We start from the raw sequence: 15,473 nt of genomic DNA on the forward strand, positions 1-15,473 counted from the left end.
TTGTTTCTCTGGTCAGCGAGTTTAGCTGTGTTTTCTTTATTTGGATCGAGCATCTCATGTCTCTCTGCTTCGGGCTCCATGTACATGCTTCTTGCGTCCGTGTCATGTGTTGTACCACCTCTTGTACTCATTTTAACTTCTTCTATCAATAAAACGATACACAAGCTTTGCGTATTCGCGGAAAAATAAGTAGTTATAGATAGTAGACTATGATAACAAGAAATCGAGAGGGATGCTGAACAATTTATCAAATATCACAAGCATTCGTAGTTGTAAGCATTAATTAGAACATCCTGAAAAATAGTTCACCTCCAAGGCATTGTGGTTTCTTGTTTGTTCGCATGGGTAGCAGATAGAGCCATTCTACATTATCCACGTGGTTGATTGAGTATAAAATACTTGATGACTTACGTATTTCATTAACCAGACGCATAGCATCAAGACTGATGTCTGAGCTCGTCAGTTCAATTCCTGTGATTGAGAAGCGTACGAGGAAACAAGACAAGACCTGTATGCGTGTGATTAGTCTTGCTGAACATCTCTACGGAAAATGCAAATATTTCACACTTACAATTCCAGCGGCACTAACACAAATCAAATGCGGCTAACTCCTGGAAAACAACCTAATCTACAACAGCGGTCGTTAGAAATTTATCTTTTTGTTATATTATTAGAATCATCATGCCGCTATACATAATCATGGTTGTACAGATCTCTGTGTAACAAGGGCTGCGTGACTATCATCTGCCACGCTTTCCTCAGGAAATCTACCGGTTTTTAGCAACAGCACAACTTTCAATCGAGCACAACAATCGCACATCAATGCATTGAAAGCAAGATAGCAGCAACATCACTAGATGACTAATAACGAGCATACTACAACACATCTACCTTTCCCTGTTGCGCTTACAGGGTGCTTAAACACATAAATTGACGATTGGCAGTACCGCCAGCAATCGTCTCACTGCATATCGTGGTCCAGAATAACTAAACAGAGCTGGATGATAAAAGTGGGCGACAAGGAACGTCGCAGGGTCATCGTCGATGTCAGCTCCTGAGTCCAACAAGTTTGCACATTTTAGCAACAAACCCACCATCGCCCTTGCTAACTGCAACAGGCTCCTCCACCGGCTCCTTGAAATTGGCCTTATCACTGAGTTCTTCAAATGCGTAAACAACATTCTGTAGCCGGGCAACAAACTCGATTAGAAGCGAGGAAAATGTGGCCAAGGATAAGGCACTTGCACTTTGATATGTTTTTGATTCCGTGTCTTCAAGTGGCAGGTTTGGATGGAACGTTGTTCGAGCAGGCCAATGTGGTAGCTTCTTGTAGCCGTCTATGGTAGACGATGAATCATATCTGCTACGGAATGAACTAGCAGCAAAGGTCTTATAATGGTATGCCAAAGTTTGATCAGCAATGGTAGGTTCCAACGCTTCATTCTTATTTTCTCTTCCCGTGATAAGGGTGGCATTCATGGCATCTTTGATTCCTTCAGCTCGCTTGCTAGTGTGCCACGCTTCAGTATTCACCAAAAGATATGACCTCTCATCAATCTTTTTTTGCAACTCTTCAGCTGCCAAGTGGACTTCAAATAGAATATCTGAAGAGCTCAACTTTGTCATTGTCTTGACGTTGTTCCCAAGCTCGCGCAACACTTTAGCACATTCTCTGCCCACTTTATGAATTTCTGAACTAAAGACCTTTCTGCTTTCCGGCGGTGCCTAAAATCAGATATATAGATGTTTAGAAAATACATGCACAACTTCAACAGGTCGTCGAGGAAACTATATTAGCAAACCTGAATTTCTGAAAGAATGCAACCATGCAGTGCCATGGCCGTGAAGGAACAATGCCTCAGTGCTCCACCAACTTTAGTGAAACTCTTCCAAGGATAGCTCATCATTTTGTAAGGGCCATGGGGTGGTTCCCATATAGCATCATCTAGCTAGAAGCACATACAAAAGAACCGATTAAACATTGACATAAAAAGGTGAGATAATCTAAATAGAAGTGTTAGCTTTAGAGCAAGATCAAACCAAGGTTTGCTCTTGTGCTGATGCTTCAACAGCTGCCCTGTACCCACTATATAGAGGATCATCAGAAGGTTGATATAGAAGTATTCTTGAAGAAATCCTTTCATATTCCATGCATTTCAGATATTCATCAACACAGCCTAGAATGAACAGCAAAATTGGCAATAAAGGCGTAAGAATCAGACGTACCTACACTCTACAGCCATCGCAATGATACAACTAATATTTTCTACCTGTTCTGGGAAATTTAAACAATTCAACATGAGAAATGCTACGATTTCGTTGATTAGTGACATCATGGCAACCTTTCCACCCCACCAACGTCGTGAAAAGGCACCTCCTTGGTGGTCATGCTCACAGTGTGGTGGATCTGGAAGTAGCAAAAGACTGCCGTCTTTGGCAACACAGAACTCAACGTCGCCAACTTGCTTGACAATATCAAGCCTGAGGTTTGGCAGTGAGCTAATGCAGGGGCAGTTGGCCTGGAGGCGCTTCTCCCGTCAGTGCCTAGCACTTCGGAGTGTTGCTTCGAATTTTTAGGGGTGATGGTCCTTTTGGGCCTATACATAGTTTTTCCCAAATGATAAGTGCCACACATGTGGCACAAAGCAATCCAGTCCTGACTTTTTTACAACTAAAGTTGTCATCCGAAAAGAAAAACCCAAAAGAAAAACTGAAATTTGCCATCCGAAAAGAAAGTTGCCATAAAAAATGTTCGGAGTTGCCATGTGTTCATGCCACACGTGTGGCACTTATCAGGGTCCTAATTTTCTTCTACTATCAATGCATGAAGAGATGCAAGGCTTGTGCGTTTTCTTGTAAAAAAATACAATGATTCTAAGCATCAATTTTTTAGGGGGTAGAAGGTTTATACCTTCTAAGGAATTTGCAACACCAGCAAAATTCTTTGCAACCAAATTGTGCAAGTCCTCTCCAGCCCAGATTGGGTAAATGCCTATATTGATTCCCAGACTGACAGCAGCACCAAGAGCAATGAATACAAATCTGTTTACAGCTGTATCAGTGAACTTCCCTGTGCTGTATCCAGAGACCATGACATAACCGAATGTTAGCAAGAATACACGAAATCCATATTCATAAGGCTTCATCTTTGGGTGCTGCTTTGCCAAGGTTGTACAAAAACCTAGCAGTCAAAAACATAAAGCCGATAGACAACAAGTTAGATACACTCGCATAACATGCACCAGGACATGAACTCAGCATGCTTTTGATGCTTACCAACAGTGAAGGTGCTCACAACAATAATCACTTCTTCCATTTCCCCCAGGTTTTTGGCCGATTCAGCAATTGCTAGAGCAAGCCCTCCTGCAGTAAGTGTTCCTAATCCCCTATTGAAACCTCTGCTAAGTGTTGCACCTGCATAACAGTGGACCAAATTAATGAAGGGCAATAATGTTTTTGAATGTACACACCATGAAATTTAGCATTAAAAGCTCCATATCAGTGAGAGGCAGGTAAGACAAATACAGATTGTAAATATCTTCATACTTACTTTCCATATCGAAATGGTATTATGCAGACCAGCAAAACTACAGGAGAAAGAAAGAGCCTTCACCAGTTGCTAATTAAGAACTGCACGTCAGAAATAGCATCTTCGGTCCATGTTAAGAACTGCATAACGCACGAGCGTGCATCTGTGTAAGTTCTACAACGGGTACTACAGCAAAGGGTCCCAGCCACTGAACTAGAATCTATAGTAAGAGAGTTCAGTGGTGCTTTCTAACGATCATAGTGATAAGTTTAAAACATGTGACTAGGTAAAAATAAATAACGATATGTTGGTTCATAACAACTTCAAGTACGGAGCAAGATATCCCATTAAAGGGCAAGCTTGCAACCAGAGATATACACTTCACAAACAACGCTACCATTAAGGCTGATTTCTGCATCACAGTGATACTATGAAAGATCAGCAAGCAACATCCAGGAAATGGTAGCCTTCCATCAGTTGCCAGTTAAAACATTAGGAATATTTGGTAAATTCTGTTTAGTAATTACCCCTCCAAACAAGATACATTTATTTACCTAGTCATCATGGGTGTGTCTACCATTTCATATAATAAGTTCTGCAGCTGGTCCAAGATCAACGCTGGCCCCAAGTAGAACAAAATTTAGTGGCACTTTCCATCACTCATAGATAACTAAATTAATGGTGCTTCCTTACAGAAAAAGGCAACAGGCTCAATATTCAGAGTGGTTGGCCAGAAGCCCAGAACCAGTTCTAATATGGATCTGAGCAGAGAAAAAAACAGAATCAGCAAGTAGACAGGTGGGGATCCACCCCCCCCCCCCCCCCCCCCCCGGTGATTATTCAAAAAGAAAAGTAGAATCTGCAAGTTCACAATACTGTACAAACCATTGAAACACCTGTAACTTTTTTTTTGCGACTGAAACACCTGTAACTTAATCGATCTAATCTACCACCAGGTCAACTTCAACTCTCCATAGCAGGCAGCGCTGCAGAACTGCACTGAACATACTGTTAACATTACCACGCTCCACGGGCCCACTTCATAACAACAGAAGTTCAAACTTGGAAGGGGCTCAGAAATGTTGAAGAAAGTGAAGAGAGGTGGATCAAATCGCTGCAAAGCGCCGAGTCGGAGGGAGGGGGCGGCCGGATCGGAACGTGCGTACCGATGCTGAACTCGAAGACGACGACGGCGGTGAGGAGGGCCCAGACGGAGTGGCTGACGAAGTCGCGGGGCTCGCGGACGAAGGCGAGCAGCGACATGAGCGCGATGGCCAGCGCGACCTTGGCCGCGAACACGGGCTTCCGCCGGTCGGACAGCGCGAGCGCCGACATCTCCGCCGCCCCTGCGGCCAGCGCGCCCCACGCCCGCGACGCGGCGCGCCGGAGCGCCCCATGCTTCGCATTCCCGATCCCCTCCCCCGGCGGCCCTGGCAGGCTCCACGCCGACGAGAGCAGCGGGCATTCGCCGCCCCGCTGGTCCTCCAGCGTCGACCACTGCTCCGCCGGCGGCAGGAGCGCGGCGGCTGCGCCCATCCCCATCCGCCGGCGAGGTCGCTTGCACGAGGATCGGTGTAGGTGCAGTGCGTCCGTGCGTGCAAGGACGGACGGGTTTGGCTGGCGGAGACACGAGAGATTATATAGAGCTTCTGGTTACCCTTGGATATGGACGGACGGCTGATCACTAGCTTAGCGAACGAAGGGAATCATTACGCAGACGCGCCAGATTCTTCGCCCCACGCGCAGGGGCGTCACGCATGACTAAGCGCGAGTATCTGCAAAAAGTCACTTTGAAGGACGGGTGCATTGGAGCCCTATATTTTGAATTATGCCAAAATGCTATTTTGAAGTTTCAAAAAATCCTGAAAATAAATAAACATGCCTATATGGATGTATATTACACGTGTGCAAATTTTGATGCTCAAATAAGTAACCATGTGAGTTACACAAAAATGATAAAATCATGATTTTGGAAAGATGAATAGTGCATGTATTATTCACTATTTGAAAATCACCATTTTGTTATTTTTGTATAGCTTACATGTTTACTTTTCGTTACCAAACTTTACACATATGTAATATACATCCATATGATCAGGGGCGTCATGCATGACTAAGAGCATTTCCGGTCGTTCGGCCCCCCAACGCACCGCCCGACGCTATTTTGGCCCTTCGGCCGGCGCTTTTTTGGCCCTAGGGGCGATCTAGTTTCCAGCCACGCCCCCAGGTGCCGCCCCTAAAGACGTCATAAATTCAAACTTGTCATTCCTGCTATCCAAAAAAATGCCACAAGTCCGGCGATCAGTTCGGCGATTACCTTGCCACAGTTCAGCGATCAATAACTCGAAAGTTCGGCGTTCAAAAGGAAGGACGCGTAGGCAATGCATCAAACGGCGGTGTCGACCTCCGGCGTCGGACTGGTGGGAGTCGGCGTGTGCGGGCTGGTCGGCGTCGGCGCGGCTTCTGTGCTGGGCGTCGTGGAGGCATCATCGCTCGGGCTTGGCGGCGGCGTTGGGGTCGGCGTGGGAGTTGGCACGGCCGCCAACGGCATATGGTTCAAGATGAGGCCACGCTCCGCCAGGTACCACGCCTTGTCCTGCTCGTCCATCGTCGACATGTCCGCCCCCCCCCCCAATCAGGAGTGCCAGGTCGGTGTTCCTCTTCTTCACGGCGACGTTGGTCTGGAGCAGGTCGAGCTTGATGGCGCTGTTCGTCATCAACGCCGACCACCGCGCCTCGGTTTTCTCTTCCCTCTAGGCGGCGTGGGTCTTGGCTTCGCCGAGGCACTGCTCGATGGACGCTTGCAGCCACGCGGTAGCCGGCGCGACGTCCTTCGCCGACTTGGCTCGTTTGTTGCCGTCCAGGCACCCATCGGCCGCGCCCGGCGTCGGCGCGTCCGGATTGTACGTCTCCTTGGCCTTGGCGAGGGTGCGGCGGACGTCCGCGCACTTCTCGCACTTCTTGATTGGGGAGAACACGTGGAGGTACTTGAACTCTTGGTTGGTGCTGCTGTCCTGGTAGTACATGGCGAACGTCTGCACCATCTGCGTCGAGGAACAAGTGTCGGCGACAACGGCGAAAATGGGCGAGGGACCGGCGTCTGTGCATACCCGACCCTCGATGTTGGCACCGCTTTCCGGGCGAGCCGCAACCTCCTCGACGATCTCATGCCATTTATTGCACGCCGTTTGGATGACGCCCAATGGTTCGCCATGGCCTTCGAGCCGCGCTTCATGTGGATGGTGGCGAAGTAGGGGTCGACCAACTTGCGCTCGTCGAACTCCGACTTGATGCGCTCCCAGTACGTGTCGGCGCTCTGGTTCGTGCTGGTGATCGGGTCGAGGCAGACGGTCTTCCACGCTTCGGCGAGACACTTGTCTTGTTTGGACTCCCACTTGACGCGCGACTCGCCAGTCCTGGCCGCCCGATTCTTCTTCTTCCCTTTCCTCGCCGGAGCAGGCGCCGGCTCCTCCTCCTCCTCCTCCCCGTAGTCGAGCTCATCGTCCATGTCGCCGATGAGGTCCATTGTATCGTCTTGGGCATTGAACCCGGGGGAGGCGGCGGCGGAGGCCCAGCCGCGCGTGATGATGTCGTCCATGTCGGCTTCCATCGCGTTGGGGTTGCCGAGATACGACGATGAGGCTTGCGAGAAGTGCAGCGCACCACGGCGCAGAGGCGGCATTGAGGAGGCTGCGTAAGCCGGCGGTGAGCAGGTGTACGGGGGGTACTGGACGCCAGCGAATGCGGGTGAGGGCGTGCGCTGGGCGGGGTGGCCATGCGGAAAGGCGATGTTGGGGATGAACCCGCCGTGCGCGTCGCTGTCGGCGTAGCCAGGCGAGGGCGCGCACCCCCAGGGGTTTGTCGACGGCCGAGAAGTCGGTCGGCGACCCGACGCTGTGCTGGCGCCAGGGAGCGTGCGGGCCGTGGCCGCCGGGTGGATTCATCATCCCCGCGCGAGACACCTCTGCTTGCTCCGCCGCGCGACACGCCTCTGCCTGCTCAGTCGCAACAGCCGCCCTGTCCCGGGCCTTCTTAGCGTTGAGCCTGTTCCGCCAGTCGGTGGTGACAGCCTCCCGGCGCTGAACCTCCGCCTTCAGTCGGCGTTCGACATGCCCGGTGGTTTGGACGGCGGCGCCATCGGCTTCCTCTGCTTTGGCTGGGTGGCATCGGCATCGGTAGCGGCGCGAGGGGCCGTGTACTTCTTCGGCAGCATGACGGCCGGATTGAGGGGAGATGGAGGAGAATGGCGGGAGAAGAGGGGCAGAAGGGGGGGAATGGAGGGAAACGGAGGGGGGAAAGCGGGGGGTCGGTGGGAAAAAGGGCCTTCTCTCGCTGACAGAGCGGACCCACGCGCCTTTTCGCTTCGGCCGGCACCCCCAGACGACCCCGGGGGCTTGGGTTCGGCTCAGGTTCGCCGACTGTTATTTTGGCCCAAACCAACGATAAACAAGGCCCTGGGGGCACGACTGGGCCAATTTTTCGGCGCCGGCGCTAAAAAGAGAGCCCTGGGGGGTATGTTGGGGGCGCGAGTGGAGATGCTCTAAGCGTGAGCATCTGCAACTACCTAGCAAAATCCACCCCCTACCCCCCCCCCAAATATCCACCACCAAGCTGGCGCATACGTGGAGAGTGATTCGTCAGCACTCATTTTTTGTCCATTGCAACCATATACCTTAAACTTCATTACTAAAATTCATACTAGATCATGCATCACATAAAGTCTTTGTACTACTAAATATTGCTCTCTCCGTCCCAAAATAAGTGTCGTTGAGATAAACCTAGCCTACTTCTACTAGTCGTTGGAGATGTCGACCACCTTCGTGCTGGCAATGCCAGAGGGGCCTGCAACCTGGCGGATGGGTGCCACAGGTGGCTCCGACTCCTCACTGGACTCCACGTCCGCGAAGATTGCGTCCACCTCCACACGTGACTCGTGGAGGTAGTGGTGGTTTGCCTCCACCTTCGCCTCCTAGCGGATGGAGTCTAGGATGGTCTGCTGCTCCGCCGCCTCCTCTTTGGGCGAGCTCATACTCCGCAGCCGAAAGCGCTGTCTCTGCCTCACCTCCTCTCCTCCTCCTCATGCTCCGGCGAGTTCGAAGGCAGGCTGGCTGCAATCCAAGCAGTGCGCCGGACTCGAATCTGCTATAGGAGCTGCAGCCGACACTCTGAAGTGAGCATCGCATACGTTGTGATCATTCTCCAAGCCAGAGCTATAGGCGGAACTCGAGTTGCAGCGGATGAGGATGGCGGTGTGAAGGGGGTGTGACTAGCCATTTCCGTTCGACCCAAGGCGAACTAAGTGAAGGAGATCTCGTCAGAATCAATGAAGAACTTTTAAGCCTGAGAGCTCTTGGACATATGAGCTAGTTGTACGAATTACTAATACATGGAGCTTGCTACTAGCTATTGGTTCATTTGTTGCAGGGCCTTGACATTGCAACCTTAGTCACTAGCACCATCTTCCTCGAGGTGGTCGGCTTGATCTTAGCAGCACTCCATGCCGTCGGCTGCTACTGTCGATGTGGAGACAATGCTCGCGGACTTCTAGGACCTAGCCGGCTAGCTGCAGGAGGAGACTTACGCGCCGAAACTGGGGGAGGCAGTGTGGCTACTGATGATCTACAAGTGCACAGAGTTTAGTTGTAGCTTTTTGTAAGTAAGAGTATCGATACCACAGTGAGCATAGGAAATGGCCATTGCCTCTTATCGAGGTTTATGGAGTTGTGAATGCAAGTTAGTCACGGTAAGCAAAGTGTGTTTGAAATATGTCCTAGAGACAATAATAAAATGGTTATTATCATATTTTCCGTTCATGGTAAATGTTTATTATCCATGCTAGAATTGTATTGACCGGAAATCTTAAATACATTTGTGAATACATAAACAACATTGTGTCCCTAGTAAGCCTCTACTAGACTAGCTCGTTGATCAAAGATGGTTAAGCTTTCCTAACCATAGACATGAGTTGTCAATTGATAACTGGATCACATCATTAGGAGAATGATGTGATGGACAGACCTAACCGTAAGCTTAGCATTAGATCGTATCACTTAGTTATTTGCTACAACTTTATTCATGTCAAGTATCAATTCCTTAGACCATGAGATCGTGTCACTCCCGGATACCAGAGGTATACTTTGTGTGCTATCAAACGTCACTTCGTAACTGGGTGAAAAGGTGCTCTACAGGTATCTTTGAATGTGTCTGTGATACGTCTCCAACGTATCTATAATTTTTGATTGTTCCATGCTATTATATTATCTGTTTTGGATGTTTAATGGGCTTTATTATACACTTTTATATTATTTTTGGGACTAACCTACTAACCGAAGGCCCAGTGCAAATTGCTGTTTTTTCCTATTTCAGTGTTTCGCAGAAAAGGAATATCAAACGGAATCCAAATGGAACGAAACCTTCGGGAGAGTGATTTTTGGAACAAATGTGATCCAGAGGACTTGGAGTGGACGTCAAGAAAGAAGCGAGGAGGCCGAGGCAGGGAGGCGTGCCTGCCCCCCTTGGCGCGCCCCCCACCCTCGTGGCCCCCTCGCAGCTCCACCGACCTACTTCTTCCTCCTATATATACCCATATACCCCGAAAACATCCAGGAGCACCACGAAACCCTATTTCCACTGCCGCAACCTTTTGTACCCGTGCGATCCCATCTTGGGGCCTTTTCCAGCGCTCCGCCGGAGGGGGAATCAATCACGGAGGGCTTCTACATCAATACCATAGCCTCTCCGATGATGTGTGAGTAGTTTACCACAGACCTTCGGGTCCATAGTTATTAGCTAGATGGCTTCTTCTCTCTCTTTGGATCTCAATACAAAGTTCTCCTCGATCTTCTTGGAGATCTATTCGATGTAACTCTTTTTGCGGTGTGTTTGTCGAGATCTGATGAATTGTGGGTTTATGATCAAGATTATCTATGAACAATATTTGAATCTCCTCGGAATTCTTTTGTGTATGATTGGTTATCTTTGCAAGTCTCTTCGAATTATCAGTTTGGTTTGGCCTACTAGATCGATCTTTCTTGCAATGGGAGAAGTGCTTAGCTTTGGGTTCAATCTTGCGGTGTCCTTTCCCAGTGACAGCAGGGGCAGCAAGGCACGTATTGTATTGTTGCCATCGAGGATAAAAAGATGGGGTTTATATCATATTGCTTGAGTTTATCCCTCTACATCATGTCATCTTGCCTAATGCGTTACTCTATTCTTATGAACTTAATACTCTAGATGCATGCTGGATAGCGGTCGATGCGTGGAGTAATAGTAGTAGATGCGGAATCATTTCGGTCTACTTGTCGCGGACGTGATGCCTATATACATGATCATGCCTAGATATTCTCATAATTATGCACTTTTCTATCAATTGCTCGACAGTAATTCGTTCACCCACTGTAATACTTATGCTATCTTGAGAGAAGCCACTAGTGAAACCTATGGCCCCCGGGTCTATTCTCCATCATATAAGTTTCCAATCTATTTTTACTTTGCATTCTTTAATTTCAGTTTATATCATAAAAATACTAAAAATATTTATCATATTATCTCTATCAGATCTCACTTTTGCAAGTGGCCGTGAAGGGATTGACAACCCCTTTATCGCGTTGGTTGCAAGGTTCTTATTTGTTTGTGTAGGTACGAGGCGACTTGTGTGTAGTCTCCTACTGGATTGATACCTTGGTTCTCAAAAACTAAGGGAAATACTTACGCTACTTTGCTGCATCACCCTTTCCTCTTCAAGGGAAAAACCAACGCAAGCTCAAGAGGTAGCAAGAAGGATTTCTGGCGCCGTTGCCGGGGAGGCTTACGCCAAGTCAAGTCAAGATTCGATCTACCAGCAACAAGCCATTTCTGGCGCAGTTGCCAAGTCAAGTCAAGACATGCCAAGTACCCATCACAACTCTTATCCCTCGCATTACATTATTTGCCATTTGCCTCTCGTTTTCCTCTCCCCCACTTCACCCTTGCCGTTTTATTCGCCCTCTTTTTCCGTTCGTCTCTTTTCACTTGCTTCTTGTTGCCTGTCTGCCCTAACGGCCCTGCCTAAAAACATTGATCCCTACCTTAAAAGGTTGGAGGAAATTGAAAACAACGTCAGAAGCTTTATGACTTTGCAATTTGAGCATAATAATTTCTTTAGAAACGAGCTTAAAGAGCAAAAAGGCTTTATGGAGTACATGAATAAAGAGCTTGATGATATGTCTAAGGAATTTTATGGTTTGGAATCTCAGTTTTCTCATCTTGAAAAATTAATAACCCAAATTTCGGATAAGCAGGCCACCTTAGTCAATAAGATGGCCGCCAAACCGGAAGATCTAGAGGGTAATAGGGATGAAGATCTAAAAGTAATTGATGTGTCCCCTATTAAATCTTTATTTTGCAATATGAATCTTGATAATGATGGGACTGGAGATGAGTCAACTTTAGTTAAAAGGCGTCCCAATGATTTGGAGTTTTTAGATCTTGATGCAAAAATTGGTAAAAGTGGGATTGAAGAGGTCAAAACTTTACATAGCAATGAACCCACTATTTTGGATTTCAAGGAATTTAATTATGACAATTGTTCTTTAATAGATTGTATTTCCTTGTTGCAATCCGTGTTAAATTCTCCTCATGCTTATAGTCAAAATAAAGCTTTTACCAAACATATCGTTGATGCTTTAATGCAGTCTTATGAAGAAAAGCTTGAATTGGAAATTTTTATCCCTAGAAAACTTTATGATGAGTGGGAACCTACTATTAAAGTTAAAATTAAAGATCATGAATGCTATGCTTTATGTGATTTGGGTGCTAGTGTTTCCACGATTCCAAAAACTTTGTGTGATGTGTTAGGTTTCCGTGAATTTGATGATTGTTCTTTAAACTTGCACGTTGCGGATTCCACCATTAAGAAACCTATGGGAAGGATTAATGATGTTCTTATTGTTGCAAATAGGAATTATGTGCCCGTAGATTTCATTATTCTTGGTAGACCTTTCCTTTGAACGATCGGTGCAATTATTGATATGAAAGAAGGAAATATTAGATTCCAATTTCCGTTAAGGAAAGGCATGGAACACTTTCCTAGAAAGAAAATAAAATTACCTTATGAATCTATTATGAGAGCCACTTATGGATTGCCTACCAAAGATGGTAATACCTAGATCTATTCTTGCCTTTATGCCTAGATAGGGGCGTTAAACGATAGCGCTTGTTGGGAGGCAACCCAATTTTATTTTTGTTTATTGCTTTTTGGTTCTGTTTAGTAATAAATAATTCATCTAGCTTATGTTTAGATGTGGTTTTATGTTTTAATTAGTGTTTGTTCCAAGTAGAACCTTTGGTAAGACTTGGGTGAAGTCTTTATGATCTTGCTGTAAAAAAAAGAAACTTTAGCGCTCACGAGATTAGCTACAACTTTTTACTGGAGAGAGATACTTAGTTGATTATTTTTGAAGATGATTAATAGACAAATTCCTCACGTCCAGCAATTTATTTCAGAATTTTTGGAGTTACATAAGTATACGTTTGATCCAGATTACTACAGACTATTCTGTTTTTTACAGATTCTGTTTTTCGTGTGTTGTTTGCTTATTTTGATGAATCTATGAGTAGTATTGGAAGGTATGAACCATATAGAAGTTGGAATACAGTAGGTTTAACACCAATATAAATAAATAATTAGTTCATTACAGTAACTTATGATGGTGATTTGCTTTCTTATACTAACGGAGCTCATAAGATTTTCTGTTGAGTTTTGTGTTGTGAAGTTTTCAAGTTTTGGGTAAAGATTTGATGGATTATGGAATAAGGAGTGGCAAGAGCCTAAGATTGAGGATTCCCAAGGCACCCCAAGGTAAAATTCAAGGACAACCAAAAGCCTAAGCTTGGGGATGCCCCGGAAGGCATCCCCTCTTTTGTCTTCGTCTATCGGTAGCTTTACTTGAGGCTATATTTTTATTCACCACATGATATGTGTTTTGCTTGGAGCATATTGTATGATTTGAGTCTTTGCTTTTAGTTTACCACAATAATCCTTGCTGTACACACCTTTTGGGAGAGACACACATGAATCGGAATTTATTAGAATACTCTATGTGCTTCACTTATATCATTTGAGCTAGATAATTTTGCTCTAGTGCTTCACTTATATCTTTTAGAGCACGGTGGTGGTTTTATTTTATAGAAATTATTAATCTCTCATGCTTCACTTATATTATTTTGAGAGTCTTTTAGAACAGCATGGTAGTTTGCTTTGGCTATAAAATTAGTCCTAATATGATAGGCATCCAAGATCGGTATAATAAAAACTTTCATAAAAAGTGCATTGAATACTATGAGAAGTTTGATACTTGATGATTGTTTTGAGATATGAAGATGGTAATATTAGAGTTGTGCTAGTTGAGTAGTTGTGAATTTGAGAAATACTTGTGTTGAAGTTTGCAAGTCCCGTAGCATCCACATATGGTAAACGTTGTGTAACAAATTTGAAGCATGAGGTGTTCTTTGATTGTCCTCCATATGAGTGGCGGTCGGGGACGAGCGATGGTCTTTTCCTACCAATCTATCCCCCTAGGAGCATGCGCGTAATGCTTGGTTTTTGATGACTTGTAGATTTTTGCAATAAGTATGTGAGTTCTTTATGACTAATGTTGAGTCCATGGATTATACGCACTCTCACCTTTCCATCATTGCTAGCCTCTTCGGTACCGTGCATTGCCCTTTCTCACCTTGAGAGTTGGTGCAAACTTCGCCGGTGCATCCAACCCCCGTGACACGATACTCTCTATCACACATAAACCTCCTTATATCTTCCTCAAAACAGCCACCATACCTACCTATTATGGCATTTCCATAGCCATTCCGAGATATATTGCCATGCAACTTTTCCACCGTTTCATTTATTATGACACGCTTCATCATTGTCATATTGCCTTGCATGATCATGTAGTTGACATCGTATTTGTGGAAAAGCCACCATGCATAATTCATCATACATGTCGCTCTTGATTCATTGCCTATCCCGGTACACCGCCGGAGGCATTTATATAGAGTCATATTTTGTTCTAGTATCGAGTTGTAATAATTGAGATGTAAATAAATAGAAGTGTGATGATTATCATTAATAGAGCATTGTCCCAAAAAAAGAGAAATGCCAAATAAAAAAAGGAAGACCCAAAAAAGAAAAGAAATAAAAAGGGACAATGTTACTATTCTTTTTCCACACTTGTGCTTCAAAGTAGCACCATGATCTTTATGATAGAGAGTCTCTTGTTTTGTCACTTTCATATACTAGTGGGAAATTTTCATTATAGAACTTGGCTTGTATATTCCAACAATGGGCTTCCTCAAATGCCCTAGGTCTTCGTGAGCAAGCAAGTTGGATGCACACCCATTTAGTTTCTTTTGTTGAGCTTTCATACATTTATAGCTCTAGTGCATCCGTTGCATGGCAATCCCTACTCCTTGCATTGACATCAATTGATGGGCATCTCCCTAGCCCATTGATTAGCCGCGTCAATGTGAGACTTTCTCCTTTTTTGTCTTCTCCACATAACCCCCATCATCATACTCTATTCCACCCATAGTGTTATATCCATGGCTCACGCTCATGTATTGCGTGAAAGTTGAAAAAAGTTTGAGATTACTAAAGTATGAAACAATTGCTTGGCTTGTCATCAGGGTTGTGCATTATGAGAGCATTCTTGTGTGACGAAAATGGAGCATGACCAAACTATATGATTTTGTAGGGATGAACTTTCTTTGGCCATGTTATTTTAAGAAGACATAATTGCTTAGTTAGTATGCTTGAAGTATTATTATTTTATGTCAATATTAAGCCTTTATCTTGAATCTTTCGGATCTGAACATTCATTCCACAATAAAGAAAATTACATAGAAAATTATGCTAGGTAGAATTCCACATCAAAAATTCTGTTTTTATCATTTACCTACTCGAGGA

General features: G+C 45.5%; 1 protein-coding gene and 1 pseudogene across 1 annotated transcript; both read right to left on the reverse strand.

Annotated features, from left to right (window-relative positions):
• Positions 1-799: 799 nt before the first annotated feature.
• Positions 800-5,181, reverse strand: LOC109733925 (aluminum-activated malate transporter 9). Its single transcript, XM_020293134.4, has 6 exons — positions 4,696-5,181; positions 3,277-3,414; positions 2,912-3,181; positions 2,041-2,177; positions 1,803-1,949; positions 800-1,725 (listed from the first exon to the last, which is right to left on the reverse strand). Exons 1-6 carry the CDS (start codon positions 5,069-5,071, stop codon positions 1,048-1,050), a joined length of 1,746 nt encoding a protein of 581 aa, XP_020148723.1. The 5' UTR covers positions 5,072-5,181; the 3' UTR covers positions 800-1,047.
• Positions 5,182-5,915: 734 nt separating this feature from the next.
• The window catches only part of LOC141027025 (uncharacterized), a 142,371-nt pseudogene continuing 132,813 nt past the window's right edge, over positions 5,916-15,473 (reverse strand).

The sequence above is a fragment of the Aegilops tauschii genome, chromosome 7 (assembly GCF_002575655.3).
Source record: "Aegilops tauschii subsp. strangulata cultivar AL8/78 chromosome 7, Aet v6.0, whole genome shotgun sequence".
NCBI lineage: Eukaryota > Viridiplantae > Streptophyta > Magnoliopsida > Poales > Poaceae > Aegilops > Aegilops tauschii.

Excerpts from the sequence above, each read along its gene's own strand:
- LOC109733925 (XM_020293134.4), bottom strand. The coding sequence starts at position 5,071 with ATGGGGATGGGCGCAGCCGCCGCGCTCCTGCCGCCGGCGGAGCAGTGG. Across the intron at positions 3,182-3,276 it reads TGTGAGCACCTTCACTGTTG|GTTTTTGTACAACCTTGGCA; the intron begins GTAAGCATCAAA and ends TTTGACTGCTAG. Across the intron at positions 2,178-2,911 it reads TGTTGCAAATTCCTTAGAAG|GCTGTGTTGATGAATATCTG; the intron begins GTATAAACCTTC and ends TGTTCATTCTAG.